This window comes from Malaclemys terrapin, chromosome 21 (assembly GCF_027887155.1).
Source record: "Malaclemys terrapin pileata isolate rMalTer1 chromosome 21, rMalTer1.hap1, whole genome shotgun sequence".
Taxonomy (NCBI): Eukaryota; Metazoa; Chordata; order Testudines; family Emydidae; genus Malaclemys; species Malaclemys terrapin.
The window spans coordinates 806,721-825,959 of record NC_071525.1 but is presented as its reverse complement, the minus strand read 5'-3'; the positions used below and the strand labels follow the sequence as shown (position 1 = coordinate 825,959).

The 19,239-nt window shown below is 65.4% G+C and overlaps 1 protein-coding gene across 3 annotated transcripts; it reads left to right on the top strand.

Annotated features, from left to right (window-relative positions):
- Positions 1-2,751: 2,751 nt before the first annotated feature.
- Positions 2,752-11,391, top strand: LOC128827493 (mothers against decapentaplegic homolog 6-like). Of its 3 annotated transcripts, none has more exons than XM_054011402.1 (4): positions 2,752-3,839; positions 7,019-7,434; positions 8,738-8,857; positions 10,505-11,391. In XM_054011402.1, exons 2-4 carry the CDS (start codon positions 7,035-7,037, stop codon positions 11,038-11,040), a joined length of 1,056 nt encoding a protein of 351 aa, XP_053867377.1. In that variant the 5' UTR covers positions 2,752-3,839; positions 7,019-7,034; the 3' UTR covers positions 11,041-11,391. The 3 variants fall into 3 exon arrangements, with proteins under 3 accessions (XP_053867377.1, XP_053867379.1, XP_053867378.1); XM_054011404.1 differs by lacking the exon at positions 2,752-3,839 and adding an exon at positions 4,674-4,691; XM_054011403.1 differs by lacking the exon at positions 2,752-3,839 and adding an exon at positions 5,042-6,556.
- The last annotated feature ends 7,848 nt before the right edge of the window (positions 11,392-19,239 follow it).

Genomic DNA, 19,239 nt, shown 5'->3' with positions numbered 1-19,239 from the left:
ACTGCTGGACTAGCCCCCCCGCCCCCTCGTGTGCCGTGCTGCCGGGTGCTTGTCCTCCCAGCCCTCCTGCCCCTCCGCAGGGCTGGACCCACTGGCTGCACTCTGGGATCGCCTGACCCCTTGCTGCTGGGGGGCCTGGAGCAGACGGAGCTCCCACCAGAAGGACCCTTTGGGACGCCCTGAGCCTGTAGGAGGTGGGTATGAACGTCCCCCGGCCTTGGCACTGTCCCCTGCCTAGCCAGCCCAGCACTGGTCAGAGTGGGGCCAGGATCCAGCGGGTGCCACCAGCCAGGCCGGGGAGTCTCTACCCCCAGCAGGCAAATCCACAAGTGTCTCCCCCAGCGCCCTTGTCTGCGGCTAGCGACGGCCAACAGGTGAATGGGTCGGGCTGGCACGGCCACCCCAGGGTTGTGCAGTTCAGAGCCATCACGTGGGGCTCCGAGGGCATCTTCCTTCCTTCCCAAATACCAACATGCGGCAACCTGGCTCCCCCTCCGCCAGCAGGGCCTGGCACCTGACCTGGCCTGAGCGCCTCTTTCCCACGATGCCACAGGGGGCTGAGTGGTCAGCCAGGAGGAGCGGGCTCGGCTCAGCCCCCTGGGCTGTGGGGCCCAGTGAGGGAGGTGGCACCTGGACTCCAGGCTGGGGGATGGGCTGTGTCCTCTGCTCAGCAGGGTCCCCAGGCAGTGGGAGGTGCTGTCTCATGGGGTGGGGACGGGCTCTTTCCCCCCAGGTCTGTGGGCTCCAGGCTGCGTCCGAGCCACGGCTACTGGCTTTGTTTTCTCCCCTCTAGCTGGAATCCCGGCTCGCCAGCCCCGACAGGACGGGAATGGGACTCGACGGTGGATGCCTGGCCCCCGGCCCTGCGCTCCCCAATAAACCTGAGCAACGCGTGACCGCTCCGAGTGCTGACTGTGTGTGGGCTGGGGGTGCCTCTGACTGGGGCTGGGCCCCAGGTGGCTCCAACCGCCTGCTTCAACTGCCCTTATACCAGGCCCAATGCACCTTCCAAACATCTACCCCGGCTGGGCCTGGGAGCTGGTGGGGGGAAGGGGGGCAGGGCCCACGGCGGCCAAGTCTCTGGGCCGAGTTTCCTGCAAAGCTCCTGCTGTTTATCCAACTTTTCCTTCCTGTGTTTGGGACATTATCAGCGTGGTCCCAGCCCCCTCCCCCAGCCAGCCACCGCTTGGGCGGGCAGGAGTCCCTCGCCCAGCACACTGGGACGCCGCTCAGAGTGAAGCTGGCATGGGCAAGGAAACGAGGAATGACCTGGGACGGGGGCTCTGCACAGCTCACAGGGGGCCAAATGCCCTGGGCCAGGACATGGCTCGACCCCCAGAGGGAGCATCTGTCCCCCCTCTGCCATGGAGCCCCGGCGCTGGGCAGGGGATGGGCCCCTGGGCCTGAGCACCAGGATGCCGGGGTTCTTGTGCCAGCCCAGGGGTACCACACCTGGCATCGGAACCCCCTACTGCCTCCCGCAGCACTGGGGACCCTGGGAGGGCTCGGGCAGGGCCGTGCTGTAGCACCTTTGTCTGAGGGTCCCAGGAGTCCTGGTTCCCAGGCTACCCCTGCTCTAACTGCTAGCCCCTATGCTCTTTCCAGACACAGGGATAGAACCCAGGAGTCCTGGCTCCCAGCCCCCACTGCTCTCACCACTAGCCCCTGCTGCCAGTCCTCCCCTCCCCTCCCTTTATCTGGCTGTGACTCAGTTCCTTGTTGAGAGAGCTGCTTTCTCGGCCTGTCTCCACTCCAGGCTGTTTCCTGTCGCCTGCCCCCCAAAGATCCCGCCTGTGGCTCTGCCAAGAGCCGGGGGAAGCTGCAGAGGCGGGAATGCACCCAGCGGGCCAGACTGGCTGGAGCTCCGGCAAAGGTCACAGACCGACCGGCCACTGAGCGGCAGCTTGGCGTACACCAGGCCCTGCAGGGCCTCCCCGGCCCGGGGCATCCCAGCCTGGGCCTGGTAGTGCAGGCGCCTGGGGGAGCCCAGGGGAAGGCTGGGGGTGGGGCCTGGGTCCCCCCAGAGACCCTGGCTGCGCCGTGCCGCCCGCCCCAGCAGAAGGGCTGCCCCTGGCACTGTCCCGGCACCGGTGGGGACCCGCTGTGCGGAGGCTCCGCAGGGCCTGGGCCCGGAGCAGAGTTGAGTGGCTGGCGCCAGCACAACCTCCCTTATCTCAGTGGGAAGTTGGGAGCAGGAAGCCCGGCTGAGAGTGGGATAAGGGCCCGTTTACATTAACCGCCTTTCCATGGAATCTGCTCCCACCCTCTTAAAGGGACAACCCCCCAGCGTCAGCCTCGGGGAGCCCCCTCCCCACAGCCTGAGCCAGGGCCCTGGGCGCAGAGCTGGGGGGGCGAGTGGGAGCAGAGAGGGGGTCGACAGAGGTGGGATGGGGGTAACAGCGGGGTGGGCCGACGGGCGTGGAGCTGGCAGAGGTGGTATGGGGGTAACGGCGGGGTGGGCCGACAGGCATGGGGCTGGCAGAGGTGGTATGGGGGTAACGGCGGGGTGGGCCGACGGGCGTGGGGCCGGCAGAGGTGGTATGGGGGTAACGGCGGGGTGGGCCGACGGGCGTGGGGCCGGCAGAGGTGGTAGGGGGTAGCAGCGGGGCTGGCGGGGTGGGCTGATGGGCGTGGGGCCGGCAGAGGTGGTAGGGGGTAGCAGCGGGGCCGGCGGGGTGGGCCGACAGGCGTGGGGCCGGCAGAGGTGGTATGGGGGTAGTGGCGGGGCGGGCGACAGGCGTGGGGCTGGCTTCTCAGGCCGGTAGCCTCGGTGCCTTTGTGTGGCTGTGTGGGAGCCCAGACGGTGGGATTGGAGGCCTGGAGCCTGTCTCACCCCAGTGCTCTGCCAGGGCCCTGCTCCCCCAAACCACGGGGAACCCAGGGGTGTGACAGCAAAACCGGATGACCCAGAGGAGACACCAAGATGGCCCCACGCTACAGAGCCCCTCGGTGCCCCACAGAGCCCCCTGCCCAGCACTGCCGAGTCTGCCTGCCCCACAACACAGAGCCTCCACCACTAGGCAGGGCAGACTCCGGCTTGAGGGGAAATGGGGAGAGCCGACCCCAAGGCAGCATGTGACCCCCCATCCTGCTGGCCCCTCTGGCCAATTAATGCCGTGAATCAAACCAAAGATGGGAGTCTTCGTGTGAAAGGGGGAGGGGTGCTGTGAGCCCCGGGGTGAGCTGGTTGTGGTGAGGGTCCTGGTACCTGCCCAGCTCCCGGCCCCTTGCCGCACTTTGCCGCCATCCGTCTGCTGTCTCTGGGGGCAGGGGCTGCTCCGGGCACCCCGTTTTGGGCCTTGTTCCCCTCTCAGAGCTCGCCCCTGCCCAGGGCTAGGCCCCTCTGGGGCTCCCCCTCAGCCCACACCCCCCGATCTGGGGATCTGCCCCCCTGGGGTTCCCCTCAGCCCATGCTCTCCCCGGTCTGGGGCTCTGCCCACCTGGGGCTCCTCCTCACCCCACACTCCCCCCTGCCCGGGGTCTGCCCCCCAGGTCTGCCTCAGCCCCCATCCCCCCTGTCCAGGTTCTGGCCCCCCGGGTCCCCCTCAAACCCTCCTGCCTGAGGCTCTGCCCCCCAGGCTCCCCCTCCCCCCAGCCCGGGGTTCCCCATTGCATTGTTTTCACTGAGCTCAGCTTCCCTCCGTGTAGCCCAGCCAAGGCTTCTGGGCAGCCTCTAATCAATTGATTCCCCCGGCTGGGAGGGCCGTGGGAGGGGAGCCGCCTGCAGGAAAAAGCCCTGGCCGCTGAGTGCGCCAGGCAGAAGTGTGCCAGCCGCCCGGAGAGCAGGGCCCCTCCACTGAGACCCAGCGCCAGGCACTGCACCCGCCTGCTGCCCCACAGTGAGTGAGCCACCCGCCCCACGGGCACCATCCCCTCCCCGCTTGGCCTCTTCCTGTGACACCCCAGCTCTGCCAACGGCCCCCAGCTGCCTTGCCTGGCACCTGGCGTATGCGTGTCACTGTGTGCACGCGTGTTTGTGAGCATGTGCTCTGTGTGCGTGTCAGTGAGCACTGTGCTGTGTGCAACTGCATGTTCACATATGTCAGGGCGTGTGCGTGCGCCAGGCGGTACATGTGTTAGGGTGTGTGTGCGTGTGTGTGTGCACGCTGGGAGGCATGTGTGTCAGGACGCATGTGTGTGTGCCAGGCACTACGTGTGTCAGGGAATGTGTGTGTCAGTGTGTGTGTGTGTGTGTGTGTGCCAGGCACTATGTGTGTCAGGGAATGTGTGTGTCAGGATGTGTGTGTGTGTGTGTGTGCGCGCGCGCGCGCACCAGGTGCAGTACGTGTGTTAGGACATGTGTGTGTGTACCAGGCACTACGTGTGTCAGGCACTACGTGTGTCAGGGCATGTCTGTGTCAGTGTGTGTGTGTGTGTGTGTGTGTGTGTGTGTGTGCCAGGCACGGTACGTGTGTCAGGACGTGTGTGTGCCAGGCATTATGTGTGTCAGGGAATGTGTGTGTCAGGATGTGTGTGTGTGTGTGTGTGTGCCAGGCACTACGTGTGTCAGTGGCTGTGTCTCTTGGGGTGTCTGGGTGGGAGGCAGCCCAGCCCCGGCCCTTGTCCCTCCTCCCTGCCCCGTCTTTGGCTCCATTTCTCTCCTCCGCCCCCTCCCAGCCCCCCTCCCCCCCGGCCATAAATGCAGCTCATCACAGGCTGGGTCCCTCAGATCCCCACCTGGGGAGCAGGAGGTATGTGGGGAAGGGGGGGCAGGTCTGGGGGCTGGTGAGTGGGTGGGTACCTGTGTGTCCCTGCCTGAGGGAGGGGTGCGTGTGCTGTGGGCATGGGGGGGTTTGCTCTCTCCCTGGGGGGTCAGCACGGGGACCAGGCCCCAGTCCCAGCCGGGGTGCCCTGCCCCTCGCAGGGCCTAGCTACACACTCCGAGTGCGGACGCAGCGCTAGCGGGTGGAGGCGCTGCCAGCGCTGGAGGTATCCCGTCAGGGAGGGGTGAGCTGGCTGGGCAGGAGGCCCCGTCACACCAGGGGGACTGGCCCGTCCCTGCCCAGGGCTGCACCCGTCACTAGACCGGGGGAGCTGCCCTGGGCAGTGCTGGCTCTGGAGATGGCCAGCAACGCTCGGCACGGCCTAGGGGAGCTGCTGCGTGGGTGTCAGTGTGTGTGTGTGACGGGGAGCAGCAACGTGTGTGTGACTGTGTGTGTGCTGCATTGTGTGTCTGCACAGGTGTGTGTGCGACAGTGAGCGGCAACGTGTGTGTGACTGTGTGTGCTGCATTGTGTGTCTGCACAGGTGTCAGGGTATGTGTGTGTGTCAGTGAGCGGCAGCGTGTGTGTGATTGTGTGTGTGACGGGAAGCGGCAGCGTGTGTGTGACTGTGTGTGTGACGGGGAGCGGCAGTGTGTGTATGACTGTGTGTGTGCTGCATTGTGTGTTTGTACAGGTGTCCATGTGTGTGTGACAGTGAGCGGCAACGTGCGCGTGACTGTGTGTGTGACTGAGCGGCGGCGTGTGTGTGACTGTGTGTGCTGCATTGTATGTCTGCACAGGTATCAGGGTATGTGTGTGTGTCAGTGAGCAGCAGCGTGTGTGTGACTATGTGTGCTGAATTGTGTGTTTGTACAGGTGTGTGTGTGACAGTGAGCGGCAACGTGTGTGTGACTGTGTGTGTGACAGTGAGTGGCAGCATGTGTATGACTGTGTGTGCTGCATTGTGTGTCTGCACAGGTGTCAGGGTATGTGTGTGTGTCAGTGAGCGGCAGCGTGTGTGTGACTGTGTGTGTGACGGGGAGCGGCAGTGTGTGTGTGACTGTGTGTGCTGCATTGTGTGTCTGCACAGGTGTGTCTGTGACTGTGTGTGCTGCATTGTGTGTTTGTACCAGTGTCCGTGAGTGTGTGTGTGACAGTGAGCGGCAACGTGTGCGTGACTGTGTGTGTGACTGAGCGGCGGCGTGTGTGTGACTGTGTGTGCTGCATTGTATGTCTGCACAGGTATCAGGGTATGTGTGTGTGTCAGTGAGCAGCAGCGTGTGTGTGACTATGTGTGCTGAATTGTGTGTTTGTACAGGTGTGTGTGTGACAGTGAGTGGCAGCATGTGTATGACTGTGTGTGCTGCATTGTGTGTCTGCACAGGTGTCAGGGTATGTGTGTGTGTCAGTGAGCGGCAGCGTGTGTGTGACTGTGTGTGTGACGGGGAGCGGCAGTGTGTGTGTGACTGTGTGTGCTGCATTGTGTGTCTGCACAGGTGTGTCTGTGACTGTGTGTGCTGCATTGTGTGTTTGTACCAGTGTCCGTGAGTGTGTGTGTGACAGTGAGCGACAATGTGTGTGTGACTGTGTGTGTGACAGTGAGCGGCAGCGTGTGTGTCTGTGTGTGCTGAATTGTGTGTCTGCACAGGTGTCAGGGTATGTGTGTGTGTGACGGGGAGCAGCAGCGTGTGTGTGCTGCATTGTGTGTCTGCACAGGTGTCAGTGACTGTGTGTGTGACAGGGAGCAGCAGATGAGTGTCAGTGTGTGGCAGTGAGTGTGTCAGGAGTGAAAACTGGCCTCTCCATCGAATTCTCGTTTTGACTCTCAGGGTCTCTGGGGACGTGGCTGCCCGGTGGGTGCTGCTGAGGGGTGATGGGTGCAGCCCCTCCGCTCCCTGCCAGGACCGGGTGCCCAGCTGCATCATCGGGGGGTTCGTTCCTGCCCCAGCAGTGGGCACCAGAGGTGCAGAATCCCTGGCTGGCCTCCGGTGCCACCGGCCACTGGCCAGCGCCCAGCATTGATCCTGCCCCTTCACTCAGGCCCCGGGTATTTGGATACAGACTCCCAGCCCAGGGGCCTGGGGGAGCTCTGGGGGAGACCTGCTCAGCGGAGCCCCAGCCAGCCTGGCCTAGAAGAGGCAGGCCTGGAGCAGGCCGGCTCCCCCTTGGGGACCCCGGTGTCCGGCTGGATCCCTGCTATACCTGATGGGGGTGGGTAATACCTGCTTACCCCAGGTGCGGCTGGGTGCCCTGGGCCTGGACAGGCAGGGACATGGGACTCTGGAGCAGCATGTGACCCCTCTCTCCCCCCGCAGGTGGGCCCAGCCCCCCATGTTCCGCTCGCGGCGGGCCAGCCTGGTGCGGCGGCTCTGGAGGCATCGCTGTGCCGGCCCCGGCCCCGAGGATGGGCACGGCGCCCTCAAACCCGCCGCTCACGCCCTCTTCAAGAAGCTGAAGGACGAGGAGCTGGAGCTGCTGGTGCAGGCGGTGGAGAGCCGGGGAGCCGGGCCGTCGGGCTGCGTCTGGGTGGCCCGGGCAGAGCCGCGTGGCACCAAGCAGGCCCTACCCCCTCAGGTGCTGCTCTGCCGGCTCTACCGCTGGCCCGACCTCCGGCACCCCCATGAGCTCAAGCGCCTGAGCTGCTGCCAGAGCTTCGGGGTCTGGGGGGGCTGCGGCGAGGGGGCCACACTCTGCTGCAACCCCCACCACCTCAGCCGGCTCGCCATGCCCGGTGAGTGGGACGGGGGGGCCGGGCTGGGGGCCCACCCATGGCGCACCTCCCCCACTGCCAAGCAGCACCGCTCTCTATCTATCTATCTATCTATCTATCTATCTATCTATCTATCCCCATCCACCCCATCTATCTATCTATCTATCCCCAGCCACCCCCTCTATCTATCTATCTATCTATCTATCTATCTATCTATCCCCATCCACCCCCTCTATCTATCTATCTATCTATCTATCTATCTATCTATCTATCTATCTATCCCCATCCACCCCCTCTATCTATCTATCTATCTATCTATCTATCTATCTATCTATCCCCATCCACCCCCTCTATCTATCTATCTATCTATCTATCTATCTATCTATCTATCTATCTATCTATCCCCATCCACCCCCTCTATCTATCTATCTATCTATCTATCTATCTATCTATCTATCTATTCCCATCCACCCCCTCTATCTGTCTATCTATCTATCTATCCCCATCCACCCCCTCTATCTATCTATCTATCTATCTATCTATCTACCTATCTATCTATCCCCATTCACCCCCTCTATCTATCTATCTATCTATCTATCTATCTATCTATCTATCTATCTATCTATCTATCCCCATCCACCCCCTCTATCTATCTATCTATCTATCTATCTATCTATCTATCTATCTATTCCCATCCACCCCATCTATCTATCTATCTATCTATTCCCATCCACCCCATCTATCTATCTATCTATCTATCTATCTATCTATCTATCTATTCCCATCCACCCCCTCTATCTATCTATCTATCTATCTATCTATCTATCTATCTATCCCCAGACACCCCCTCTATCTATCTATCTATCTATCTATCTATTCCCATCCACCCCCTCTATCTATCTATCTATCTATCTATCTATCTATCTATCTATCCCCAGCCACCCCCTCTATCTATCTATCTATCTATCTATCTATCTATCTATCTATCCCCATCCACCCCCTCTATCTATCTATCCCCAGACACCCCCTCTATCTATCTATCTATCTATCTATCTATCTATCTATCTATCTATCCCCATCCACCCCATCTATCTATCTATCTATCTATCTATCTATCTATCCCCAGCCACCCCCTCTATCTATCTATCTATCTATCTATCTATCCCCAGACACCCCCTCTGTCTGTCTATCCCCAGAACTTGGCCCCCCTTCCCCTGCTGGTTTTGGGCCAGAAGGGGAGGGCTGGCATGGGAGTGGGGTGGGGAGGGGGCTGCCCCAGAGACAGCTGCTCACTGGTTTCCGCTCTTGTCTGGTTCCCTTTCAGAGACACCGCCACCCCCTTATTCCAAAATCTCCCCCTTCAGCTGCCCCTGGGCAGAGGTGTCGGAGCGCCCCAACTCCAGCCACCTGGAGTCTGGTTGCAACGCCCACGGAGACTGGCGAGGTACGGTGGGGACCGGGGCACAAGGGATGCCCATAGGGACTGGGGGGCACCCAGGGGATGTGACCCCCCAGACCCAGGCGGGGAGCGTCAGGGGACTCCGAATGACCAGCCCTGGGCTGGGTGGGGACCAGTGTTGCCAGGCTGCAGCCCTGGGTATCGGGGGGATCCTGCTGCCACCTTCCTCCCGCACGAGATTTTGGGGGCCCCACTGGGGAAGAAGGGCCCTTGGGTGGAGCCATCGAGAAGCCCCCCGCTCAGGAACCAGCAGCACCAGGTGTGGGTCAGGTGCTCCCCCTCCCCCGCTGAGCCATCCCGGCCCTTGGAGCCTGGAGAGCTGCCGACATGGGGCCCCTGGGGCCCGCTGGGCCCTCCCCTGCCAGCTCAGCCCTTTGCAGAGCAGGGGCCCGGCTGCGGGGCCCGGGGCTTCCCCTTCCGTAGGTCAGAAAGAGTTGGGGGGAGGGGCGGGGGGAGGTCTGCCCCCCCCCAGAGCTGCCAGAGCAGATCTGACCTTGCTGCTGCCCCCCATCTCCTCCGGGGCATCAAGGGAAGGGGTTGGGGGGGTGATAACCACCCCCCGTCCCCCGAGTCAGGCCCCCCCACCTGAGCCCGGGAGGAAAAGCTGCCCGGAGCAAAAGCTGAGCCTGTTATTTTTGGCCCGTCTGCGTTCCCCGCCGCAGGAAGCGCTGCCCACAGGGACACTCACAATGTGCCTTGACGCACAAGCCGCGCTCCGGCCTGGCTGCCGGCCACCGGCTCCTTCCCCACGCTCCACCCTCCCTCCCACGGCTCCAGGGCCTTGGGACCGGCGCCCTCGGCCAGGCCCGCCCCCCACTTGCCGCGCCACGGCGGGCGGTCCCCTGGGACGGTGGCTGGGGCTGTCCTGGGCCTACGTGCCGGCTCACAGCACCCCACCGTGACTCACGCCCCGGGGATTGTCCTGCTCCGCGATGGAGTCGGACGCCCTGCTCCAGCCCAGCTGCCCCACAATACCCTGGGGGGCTGAGTCTGGGGAGCTGGGAGGTCCGTCTGCTTGGGGCCAGTGGGGTCAGGCAGCCAGAACCCCAGGAGGGCCAGCAGAGATGGGGCCTGAAACTGGCCCTTGCAGAGCCCAGGCCCCGTTGCCCACCCGCCCCCCACTGCTGGCCGGGCCCAATTTCAAGCTGGAGCATTCAGGCCGGCCTGCCGCCAGCCCCCAGCCACTTGAAAGAGACTCAGGGGCCTCCTCCGGTGCTGGGGCTAAACTGGTTCTGTGTGGCTGTATCCAGAGCCCCGCAGCTCACTCATGGCCAGTGCCAGGCAAGGGGTCCCTGCATAACCAGCCCCCGTGCCGCACCCCAGAGCCAGCTGCCTCTCAGCACCAGGCAAGGGGTCCCTGTTTAACTAGCCCTCATGTCCCCCTGCCCCAACGGCCAGTGCTGGGGGAGGGGTCCCCGTATAAACACCCCTGCGTCCCACCCCAGAAGGGCTGCATCCCAGCACCGGGCGAGGGGTCTCTGTATAACCTGCCCCCACCCCCCACCCCAGAGGGGCTGCATCCCAGAGCCGGGGAGGGTCCCTGGGTGGTCTATTCATTCTGTGGGGGCTCAGTGGGGGGGCCTGGGGGCTGCTCTGTGCGTGGGCTCAGAGGTTCCCTTCTCGCTCCTGCAGACCCCGGCCTGGCATGGAGCACCACCAGGGACGGCTGCTGGTGCAAACTGGCCTATTGGGAGCACCGGACACGGGTGGGCCGTCTCTACGCCGTGCACGAAACCTCCGTCAACATCTTCTGCGAGCTGCCGCAGGGGAGCGGCTTCTCCTTGGGCCAGCTGCAGGCCGAGAGGCGCAGCGCGGCCGTACGCCGGGCCCGAAGCAAGATTGGCCGTGGGCTGCTGCTGAGCCGGGAGCGGGACGGGGTGTGGACCTACAACCGCAGCGAGCACCCCATCTTCGTCAGCTCTCCCACGCTGGGGCCCCCCAGCGCCCGCGGCCCGCCCGTGCACAAGGTGCTGCCCGGTTACTCCCTGCAGGTCTTTGACTATGAGCGTGCGGGTGGCCAGGCCGGCTGGCGGAGGCCGGGCGATGGGCCCTGCGACCCCAACAGCATCCGCATTAGCTTCGCCAAGGGCTGGGGCCCCTGCTACTCGCGGCAGTTCATCACCGCCTGCCCCTGCTGGCTGGAGATCCTGCTCACCAAGCCCCGCTGAGCCGGGGCCCAGCCCAGCCCAGCCGCTCCCGCTGCGGCCACGGGTCCTGCCAGCCGACTGGAGTGGGGGAGCGTCCTCGGGCCCCCACCGCTGAGGCCTGGCCCAGCAGCCTCTGCCCCTCTGCCTAGAAACCCTATTGCAGCCTCCTTCCGCCCGACCCAATCATGGGCCTCTGGGCCTCTCCAGCCATCCCCAGCCCGGGCGCTACGGCCCTGGTCAGCCCCTGTCTGCCCCACTCCCGCTGGCCTGCCCCCCAGCTTCCTCCTCCACACCTCTTCCCCTTATCTCTAGCCCCCAATCCCCGTCCCTCTGGCAATCCCACCCCCCTGCCCTCCCCCAGCCCCACCCCATCCCTCTGCCCCCACAGTCCTTCCCCACCCCATCTCCCTTTACCCCCAGCCCCCGTCCCTCTGCCTTCCCCCAGCCCCTTCCCCACCTCATCTTCCCTTACCCCCAACCCCTGTCCCTCTGCCCTCCCCACAGCCCCTTTCCCACCTCATCTTCCCTTACCCCCAGCCCCCGTCCCTCTGCCCTCCCCACAGCCCCTTCCCCACCCCATCTTCCCTTACCCCCAGCCCCCGTCCCTCTGCCTTCCCCACAGCCCCTTCCCCACCTCATCTTCCCTTACCCCCAACCCCTGTCCCTCTGCCCTCCCCACAGCCCCTTCCCCACCTCATCTTCCCTTACCCCCAGCCCCCGTCCCTCTGCCCTCCTCCCAGCCCCTTCCCCACCTCATCTTCCCTTACCCCCAGCCCCCGTCCCTCTGCCCTCCCCACAGCCCCTGCCTGTGGTGTCGGACACACCTGGCAGGGAGGCAGTGGTGGGGGACTGGGCGGTTCTCACATTTATTTCAAATTATCTTATTTTTGTAAAGAAAAGTAGATTAAAAACCTGCCAAGGGCGGGGGAGCGGCTCCATGTGCCAGCCTGACCCCCTGCCCACTTGCCAGCTGATCCATTCTGGGCACTGGCCCAGGGGGTAGCCAGACTCAGCCCCCGTTGGGAGCCTGCTGGGCTGGGCTGGGCTGAGCTGGGCTGGGCTGAGCTGGGCTGGGCTGGGCTGGGCTGAGCTGGGCTGGGCTGGGCTGGGCTGGGCTGAGCTGGGCTGGGCAGGGGTTTCAAGGTCGAGAGGGTCTGAGCACGTCTGCAAAGGTGGGGAGGAGGTGAAGCAGGAGGGAGGTAGCAGTGGGGGCAGGACTCAGCACAGAGCGAATTCTTGGCCCTTGGGGCTCTGCCCAGGGCCCGATCCCCAGGGCTCAGAAGGATCCTGGTAGCCTCAGAGCTTGGGCTTTGGGGTGTGGGCTCAGAGGCTGGTCCGTGCATAGGGGGAGGCACAGAGAGTGGGGAGAGGCTGGGGGGCAGCTCAGAGCTGGCAGAAGGAACCAGCAGGGCTGGGGGTGGCCAGCAGCAGCCAAAGCCCCCGCGTTAGGAGGGCTCCGGGGCTGGGGGGGGAGTTCTCATGACTGGCGGAGTGTCCTGCATGCAGCAGACAGCACCGGGCCCAGCCTGGCAGGGCAGAGGGGCAGTGCTGCAGGTTCCCCCGCAGTGCAGACCCAGACCTGGCCATCTCCGCAGCCAGCCCTGCCGGGCACAGGGGCCCTGCTGGAGCCGGGCCGGGCCAGCACCGGTGCTGCATGAGGAGCTCTAAGTTCTTCCAGCCACATGCCCAGCCCGTCGCTGTTATTTATAACTCCAATAAACGGTGCCACTGAATCGCTGCTGCCAAGCGTTGTCCCTGCGCCGGACCCACCTCCTGCGCCCAGCGCATGGGGAGCTGCAGCGCCGCCCGGGGCGGGGGGGGAGCTCGATAACCACCATGGCAGCTGGCGAGGAGCCAGCCCCCCCAGTGCTGGGTGCTACAGGTATTGTCCCATCACAGCTGGGTCTGGGCGTGGGGCAGGGAGGGACCCCAGCCTGTGGGCACCAGGCCTCCCTTAGAATTGGGGCTGGGGCTGGGGGCCGTCCTGCCATGGCTCTGATATGCACCCCCCACCCCAAACACCGGCACCACCACATCACACACCATGGCCCCACAGCAGGTTCGCTGGGCAGCCCAGCCCGGTGTGCCACACGCATGTCCATGCACCCCTCACAGGCCAGCATGCACACGCATGGGCACACACACACGTATGTACAGCACCCCTGCACACACATACATATACCCCCCTGCGCACACACACACATACATGCACCCCTGCATGCACACATGTACATACACCCCTGTGCACGCACACACACACGCACGTGCACCCCTGCGCGCACATTCACACACGTACATACACCCCTGTGTGCACACGCACGGGCACCCCTGTGCACACACACACACACACACACACACATGCGCACCCCTGCGCACACGGGCACCCCTGTGCACACGCACGCACACACACACACGTGCAGCCCATGCCGGCTCCCCTTTGCACGCCGGCTCCGAAGCGCCTCTCCCCGGTCGGTGCCCAGCAGTGCCCTCTGCAGGCCAGAACAAGGCAGCGCCGCCCGCAGCTGTCGGCAATGACCGCCCGGTCCTTCCTGCCACGCTGCCCGGCTGGGCAGAGATGGGATCAGAGGCTCCCTGCCCTCAGGCTGGCCCCACTGCCCTCAGGCGTCTTCATCTCTGCTGTGCTGCCCAGCGCCCCGGGAGGGCTGTGTCCTGGGGGGGCGGAAGGTGAGTGCCCGGCGATGCCCCCGCCTGCCCTGCTCGGGGCCCCTGGGAATGTCCTGGGCTGAGTGGGGACAGGGCACCTGCAAAGCGACTTCCCAGCTCCCTCATGCTGGGGCTGAGCTGGGGGTGCCAGCCACCGCCCCAGGGTCTGCGGTGGGGGGCACGGCCAGACGAGGGCTGCGCTGGGGGTGCCGGCTGCACATGGGTGGTTTGGGGGCTCTGGCTGACAGGCTCGCCCGTGGCAGCAGAGACGGGGATGGGCCCAGCCCCCGTGCCACATAGCCACAGCCCCCACACCCCAAAATAGACCAGTGCCTAAAAATAGCACCGCGCACCCCCAACGGGGGAAGGGGGTTGGTATCTGCCAGCCTGCACTGGGGCGAGGGCGGGGCGCCGGGGGGCTGTGTGGTTTGGTGTCTGGTTCCTAGAACACTAGGGGCTGCGGGCTCAGCAAGACCTGGGGGGGCCAGGGGGAGAGACTCTTTCCTATAAACACACGCCAATCCAGCCCACGGGGCTTGCAGAGAAGCCGCCCGACTTAGAGAAAACCGGGGGAGGGGGAGAGAGAGCGAGGGAATGGGGAAGCGAGGGAGGAGGAGTGCGGCCTTGCCAGCTGTGAGCACTTCCCCCTACTACCCGCCGGAGCCAGGGGGTGTTGGGGGGGGGTGCCCACCCAGCGCCCACCCAGCGCCCAGGCCTGACTCCCAACAGCCAGCGATGGGCTTGGCTGGCACCATCTGCAGCCGGGAGGCCAGGGCAAAAGGGGGGGCCGGACGCTGTCCCTGGCCTCTTGCTCTGCAGTGGAATCTCTCCATCCAGTGCTGGGCTCCCACCCCCGTGGGCTCTGGCACCTGAACTGGGCTGCCCGGTAGCCCTGGGTGCCGCCCTATGTGGAAGTGGGAGGCCGTGGGCCAGGCCTGAGCTGATGCAGGGAGCTGGGGGCTCCTGCCCCTCCTGCCGGTTCCTCCTTAGAACCATTTCCCCTGCGGCGTCTATAAATAGCTGGCGACGCCGGGGCCTGCGGTGGGTTTGATTTCGGCTCTTGGCGGCCTCAGGGGGTTTGTGACACGAAGCACTGGGCGCCTTTCATCCTCCGAGCTGCCTCTGAAGTGGTCGGGGTGCAGGAAGGCTCGGAAGCTCCCCCCACCCGTCTGACGCCCCCAGGAGCCGGCTGGGACATGGATGTCTCTGCACAGCAGGGTCTGCGCCTCTGCATCCCATTTCCCAGGGTGTGGTGCCCCCCAGCTGGCCCATGGGGGCCAACGGTGACCAGCCCTCAGCGGGCCTGGGCCAGGCTTGCCTGGCATTGCCCAGCGCCTGGCACCTTAGGCCCATGGTGGCCCTGATTCCAGGATCGTTCCAGGGACCAGGGCTGCCAGCCACATCCTGGCCCCCCAGCCCCCCCCACCTCCCTGGGGTGCAGCTGCACGGCCCCTGAAAGTGAAAGTGGGAGGGACCGTGGGAGGCTGGTTTCGGGCAGGTGGGCGGCTGGGCCGGCTGCAAGTCAGCACCAAAGAGGGGATTTTCTTTGGATTTCCCCCTCACTCGCCTCATCCGTCCCCACGCGTCCCCAGCTCCTCAGCAGCCCCCTCCCCTGCTTCCCTGCTCAGGCCAAGGGGGGACAGCAGCCAGGCTGGGCCAGGCAGGCCACTCCCTGGAGGTACCCCAGCTCTCGCCAGGCCCCCGGGTGGCTCCTGGCTAGCTCCCTCTGCCCCCTCCCCACCATGTGGGTTACTGTAAGCAGTGTGCCAGGGCTTTGCAGAGCAAGGGGGAGAGGGAGGGAGGGAGGGACGGAGGGATGAGCAGATGGACCAAAGCTCCTCTCTCTCTCTCTGGCCAATGCAGAGGATTCGCCCTGGTGGGGGGGGGGAGGGGGGGGGCGTGGCGCGGGCAGGGCCAGGCACCTCAAGGCCATCGCCCCAGAGGACAGGTTTGCAACCCTCCCCCACCCCAATGGGGACACACCCAAGGGCTGAACCCCCTTGTCGGGTCAGCAGCCAGGTATGTGCAGGGTAATTGCCCCAGCAGGAGGGATGACCCAGCCCTGGATCTGTGCCCACTGGAATGGGCTCTGGCGGCAGTGATCCGGCAGCAGGGGAGAGCCGGAGCTGGATCCCTGCCCCCGGAATGGACTTGCCTCCTGCCAGTGAGCTAATGTCTGTACAGAGCCCCTGTTTGGCTTGGCGGCTGGGCAGTGGGGGCCTGGCCCAGGGCCATGTCTGAATCAGGCCGCCAGGGAGCCCCTCCTTGGAGCAGCAGGCGGGGGCAGGGGCGGGCGGGTGGGTGGGGTGAGCTGAGGTGAGCAAGGAGCCAGGAACATTTTGATTCTTTCCCTCCTGGGCACCGGTTGTGGCCAAACAGGTTGTGCCTGTGACCCCACCCGAGTCACCTGCGCAGGCGGGGGGAGCTGCTGCTCGGGGAGTCTGCCCCACCCTGGCCTGCCTTGCCCTCCTGGCTGCTCTGAGTGTCTCGCTTTACATGAGCCCCCATTGCCCTGGGGCCTTCCTGCCACTCTCCCAGGTGGGCACAGGGAAGGGAGGCTGGTGAGGTGAGTGTACTCGGGTGGATACCCCTCTCCCATCAGCTCAGAGTCCTCCCTGCCCCCAGAGGAAGCAGGGCCTGGGCTATGCCTCCGAGTTCACATCACCACCTCCATGCAGCGAGCTGGGGCTGGGGGACATCACCCAAGGCCACCCAATGACTCTGGCGGACAGGGTTAGAACCCCGGAGTCCTGGCTCCCACCCCCTCTGTTCCAGCCCCCTAGGCCCCCCTCCCCTCAAAGGGCCAGGGACAGACCCAGGAGTCCTGGCTCCCAGTCTTGTGTTCTGACCCAAATCCATCTTCTTCTCTCAGTGCCTCAGCCCGCATGCTGGGTTCCCTGTTGGCTGCGTAGTTATGCCCAGGTGCAGGTGAGACATTTGGACATTTTTTGCCAGCAGCTGGGAATGGGCGACGGGATGGGTCACTGGACGATTCCCTGTTCTGTCCATTCCCTCTGGGACACCTGGCACTGGCCACTGTCGGAAGATAGGACACTGGCCTAGATGGACCCTTGGTCTGACCCAGTAGGGCTGTTCCCATGTTCTGACAAGCAGGGCCCAGGGCGTGGGGCTGGGAGTGAGCGAACCGGTTTTCCAGCTGGCTGACACCGATGCTGCCCAGAGAACAGCCAGTCAGGTGGGGGCGGTGGGGTGGGAAAGCGTCCCCCATTCTGGCTGTGTCAGTGCCTCAGGGCTTTGGCTGGTGAGGTGACAGAGCACAAGGAGCGATGGGGAGTCTGCGATAGATTAGATGGGTCTATGTGGGGATGGCTGGAGGGAGGGGCAGAGGGATCTGTGTGGGGATGGACAGATGGAGGGCGGGACGGACAGAGGGCAGGACAGAGGGATCTGTGTGGGGATGGACAGATGGAGGGCGGGACGGACAGAGGGCAGGACAGAGGGATCTGTGTGGGGATGGACAGACGGAGGGAGGGACAGACAGAGGGATCTGTGTGGGGAGGGACGGACGGAGGGAGGGACAGAGGGATCTGTGTGGGGATGGACGGACAGAGGGAGGGACAGAGGGATCTGTGTGGGGATGGACGGACAGAGGGATGGATGGACGGACAGAGGGAGGGACAGAGGGATCTGTGTGGGGATAGACGGAGGGAGGGACAGAGGGATCTGTGTGGGGAGGGATGGACAGAGGGATGGATGGACAGATGGAGGGCGGGACAGATGGAGGGCGGGACAGAGGGATCTGTGTGGGGAGGGACGGACGGAGGGAGGGACAGAGGGATCTGTGTGGGGATGGACGGACAGAGGGAGGGACAGAGGGATCTGTGTGGGGATGGATGGACAGAGGGATGGATGGACGGACAGAGGGAGGGACAGAGGGATCTGTGTGGGGATAGACGGAGGGAGGGACAGAGGGATCTGTGTGGGGAGGGATGGACAGAGGGATGGATGGACAGATGGAGGGCGGGACAGATGGAGGGCGGGACAGAGGGATCTGTGTGGGGATGGACGGAGGGAGGGAGGGAGGTACGGACGGAGGGAGGGACAGAGGGATCTGTGTGGGGAGGGACGGACAGAGGGATGGATGGACGGACAGAGGGATCTGTGTGGGGACGGACGGAGGGAGGGACAGAGAGATCTGTGTGGGGATGGACGGAGGGAGGGAGGTACGGACGGAGGGAGGGACAGAGGGATCTGTGTGGGGATGGACGGAGAGAGGGACAGAGGGATCTGTGTGGGGAGGGACGGACAGAGGGATGGATGGACGGACAGAGGGATCTGTGTGGGGACGGACGGAGGGAGGGACAGAGGGATCTGTGTGGGGAGGGACGGACGGACGGACGGAGGGAGGGACGGTTGGACGGAGGACAGCCAGGGCAGGGCGCCCGGGAACAGCCCTCCCCCCTGCTCTAGGGTTGCCAATTTCAGTTCGACGTGTTCCTGGAGGTTCCGTCACGTGACATAAGCTTTAAGTCCTGGAGACTCCAGGCCAGTCCTGGAGGGTTGGCAAGCCGCGGGAAGCGGCAGCCGCCACAGGCCGGGCCCCCCCAGTCGGGAGCCGGGCCAGGGACGGGTCATCCTTTCCGGCTGCAGCCTCCTTCCCCAGCGCCGTGACTCACCTTCCTCCCCGCCCGCCCGAGTCCCGCCCTGCGGCCGCCGCCCCTCCCGGGCCGGGCCCCCCGCCCGCGCTGCGAGCCCCCCCCATCCCGGGCCGGGCCCCCCCGCCCGCGCTGCGACCCCCCCATCCCGGGCCGGGCCCCCCGCCCGCGCTGCGAGCCCCCCCATCCCGGCCCCCCGCCCGCGCTGCGAGCCCCCCATCCCGGGCCGGGCCCCCCGCCCGCGCTGCGAGCCCCCCCATCCCGGCCCCCCGCCCGCGCTGCGAGCCCCCCATCCCGGGCCGGGCCCCCCGCCCGCGCTGCGACCCCCCACACCCGGCAGGGCCCCTCCGCCCGCGCTGCGAGCCCCCCCCATCCCGGGCCGGGCCCCCCCGCCCGCGCTGCGAGCCCCCCCATCCCGGGCCCCCCGCCCGCGCTGCGAGCCCCCCCCATCCCGGGCAGGGCCCCCCCCGCCCGCGCTGCGACCCCCCCCGACCCTCCCCCACCGCTGCGAGCCCCCCCCATCCCGGGCCGGGCCCCCCGCCCGCGCTGCGAGCCCCCCATCCCGGGCCGGGCCCCCCGCCCGCACTGCGAGCCCCCCCCCAAGGGAGCGGTGCAGCTTTAAGGGACCATTAACCGGGGGGGACCCTAGCGGCCGCTGCTGCAGACACTGTCATCCCCCCCTCCCCCGCCAGCTCCTCCCCCCGCCCCTGAGGGGTGTGTCCTGGGGGGGCCCTGAAGGGCAGCACCCCCCACCAATGAGAGGCTGGGAACCCACCCCCTGCCCAATGAGCTGGGGAGGGGGCGGGCGCTTCCTGGTAGCAGGTTTAGGAGGGCGAGGGGGAGATGCTGAGCGGCTGGGGCCAGGTGGAGGGGAGGGGTCGGGAGGGGAGCGGGGGGGCCCGGCCGGCGGAGGGGCGCGCAGCGGCGGGGGCAGGCAGGA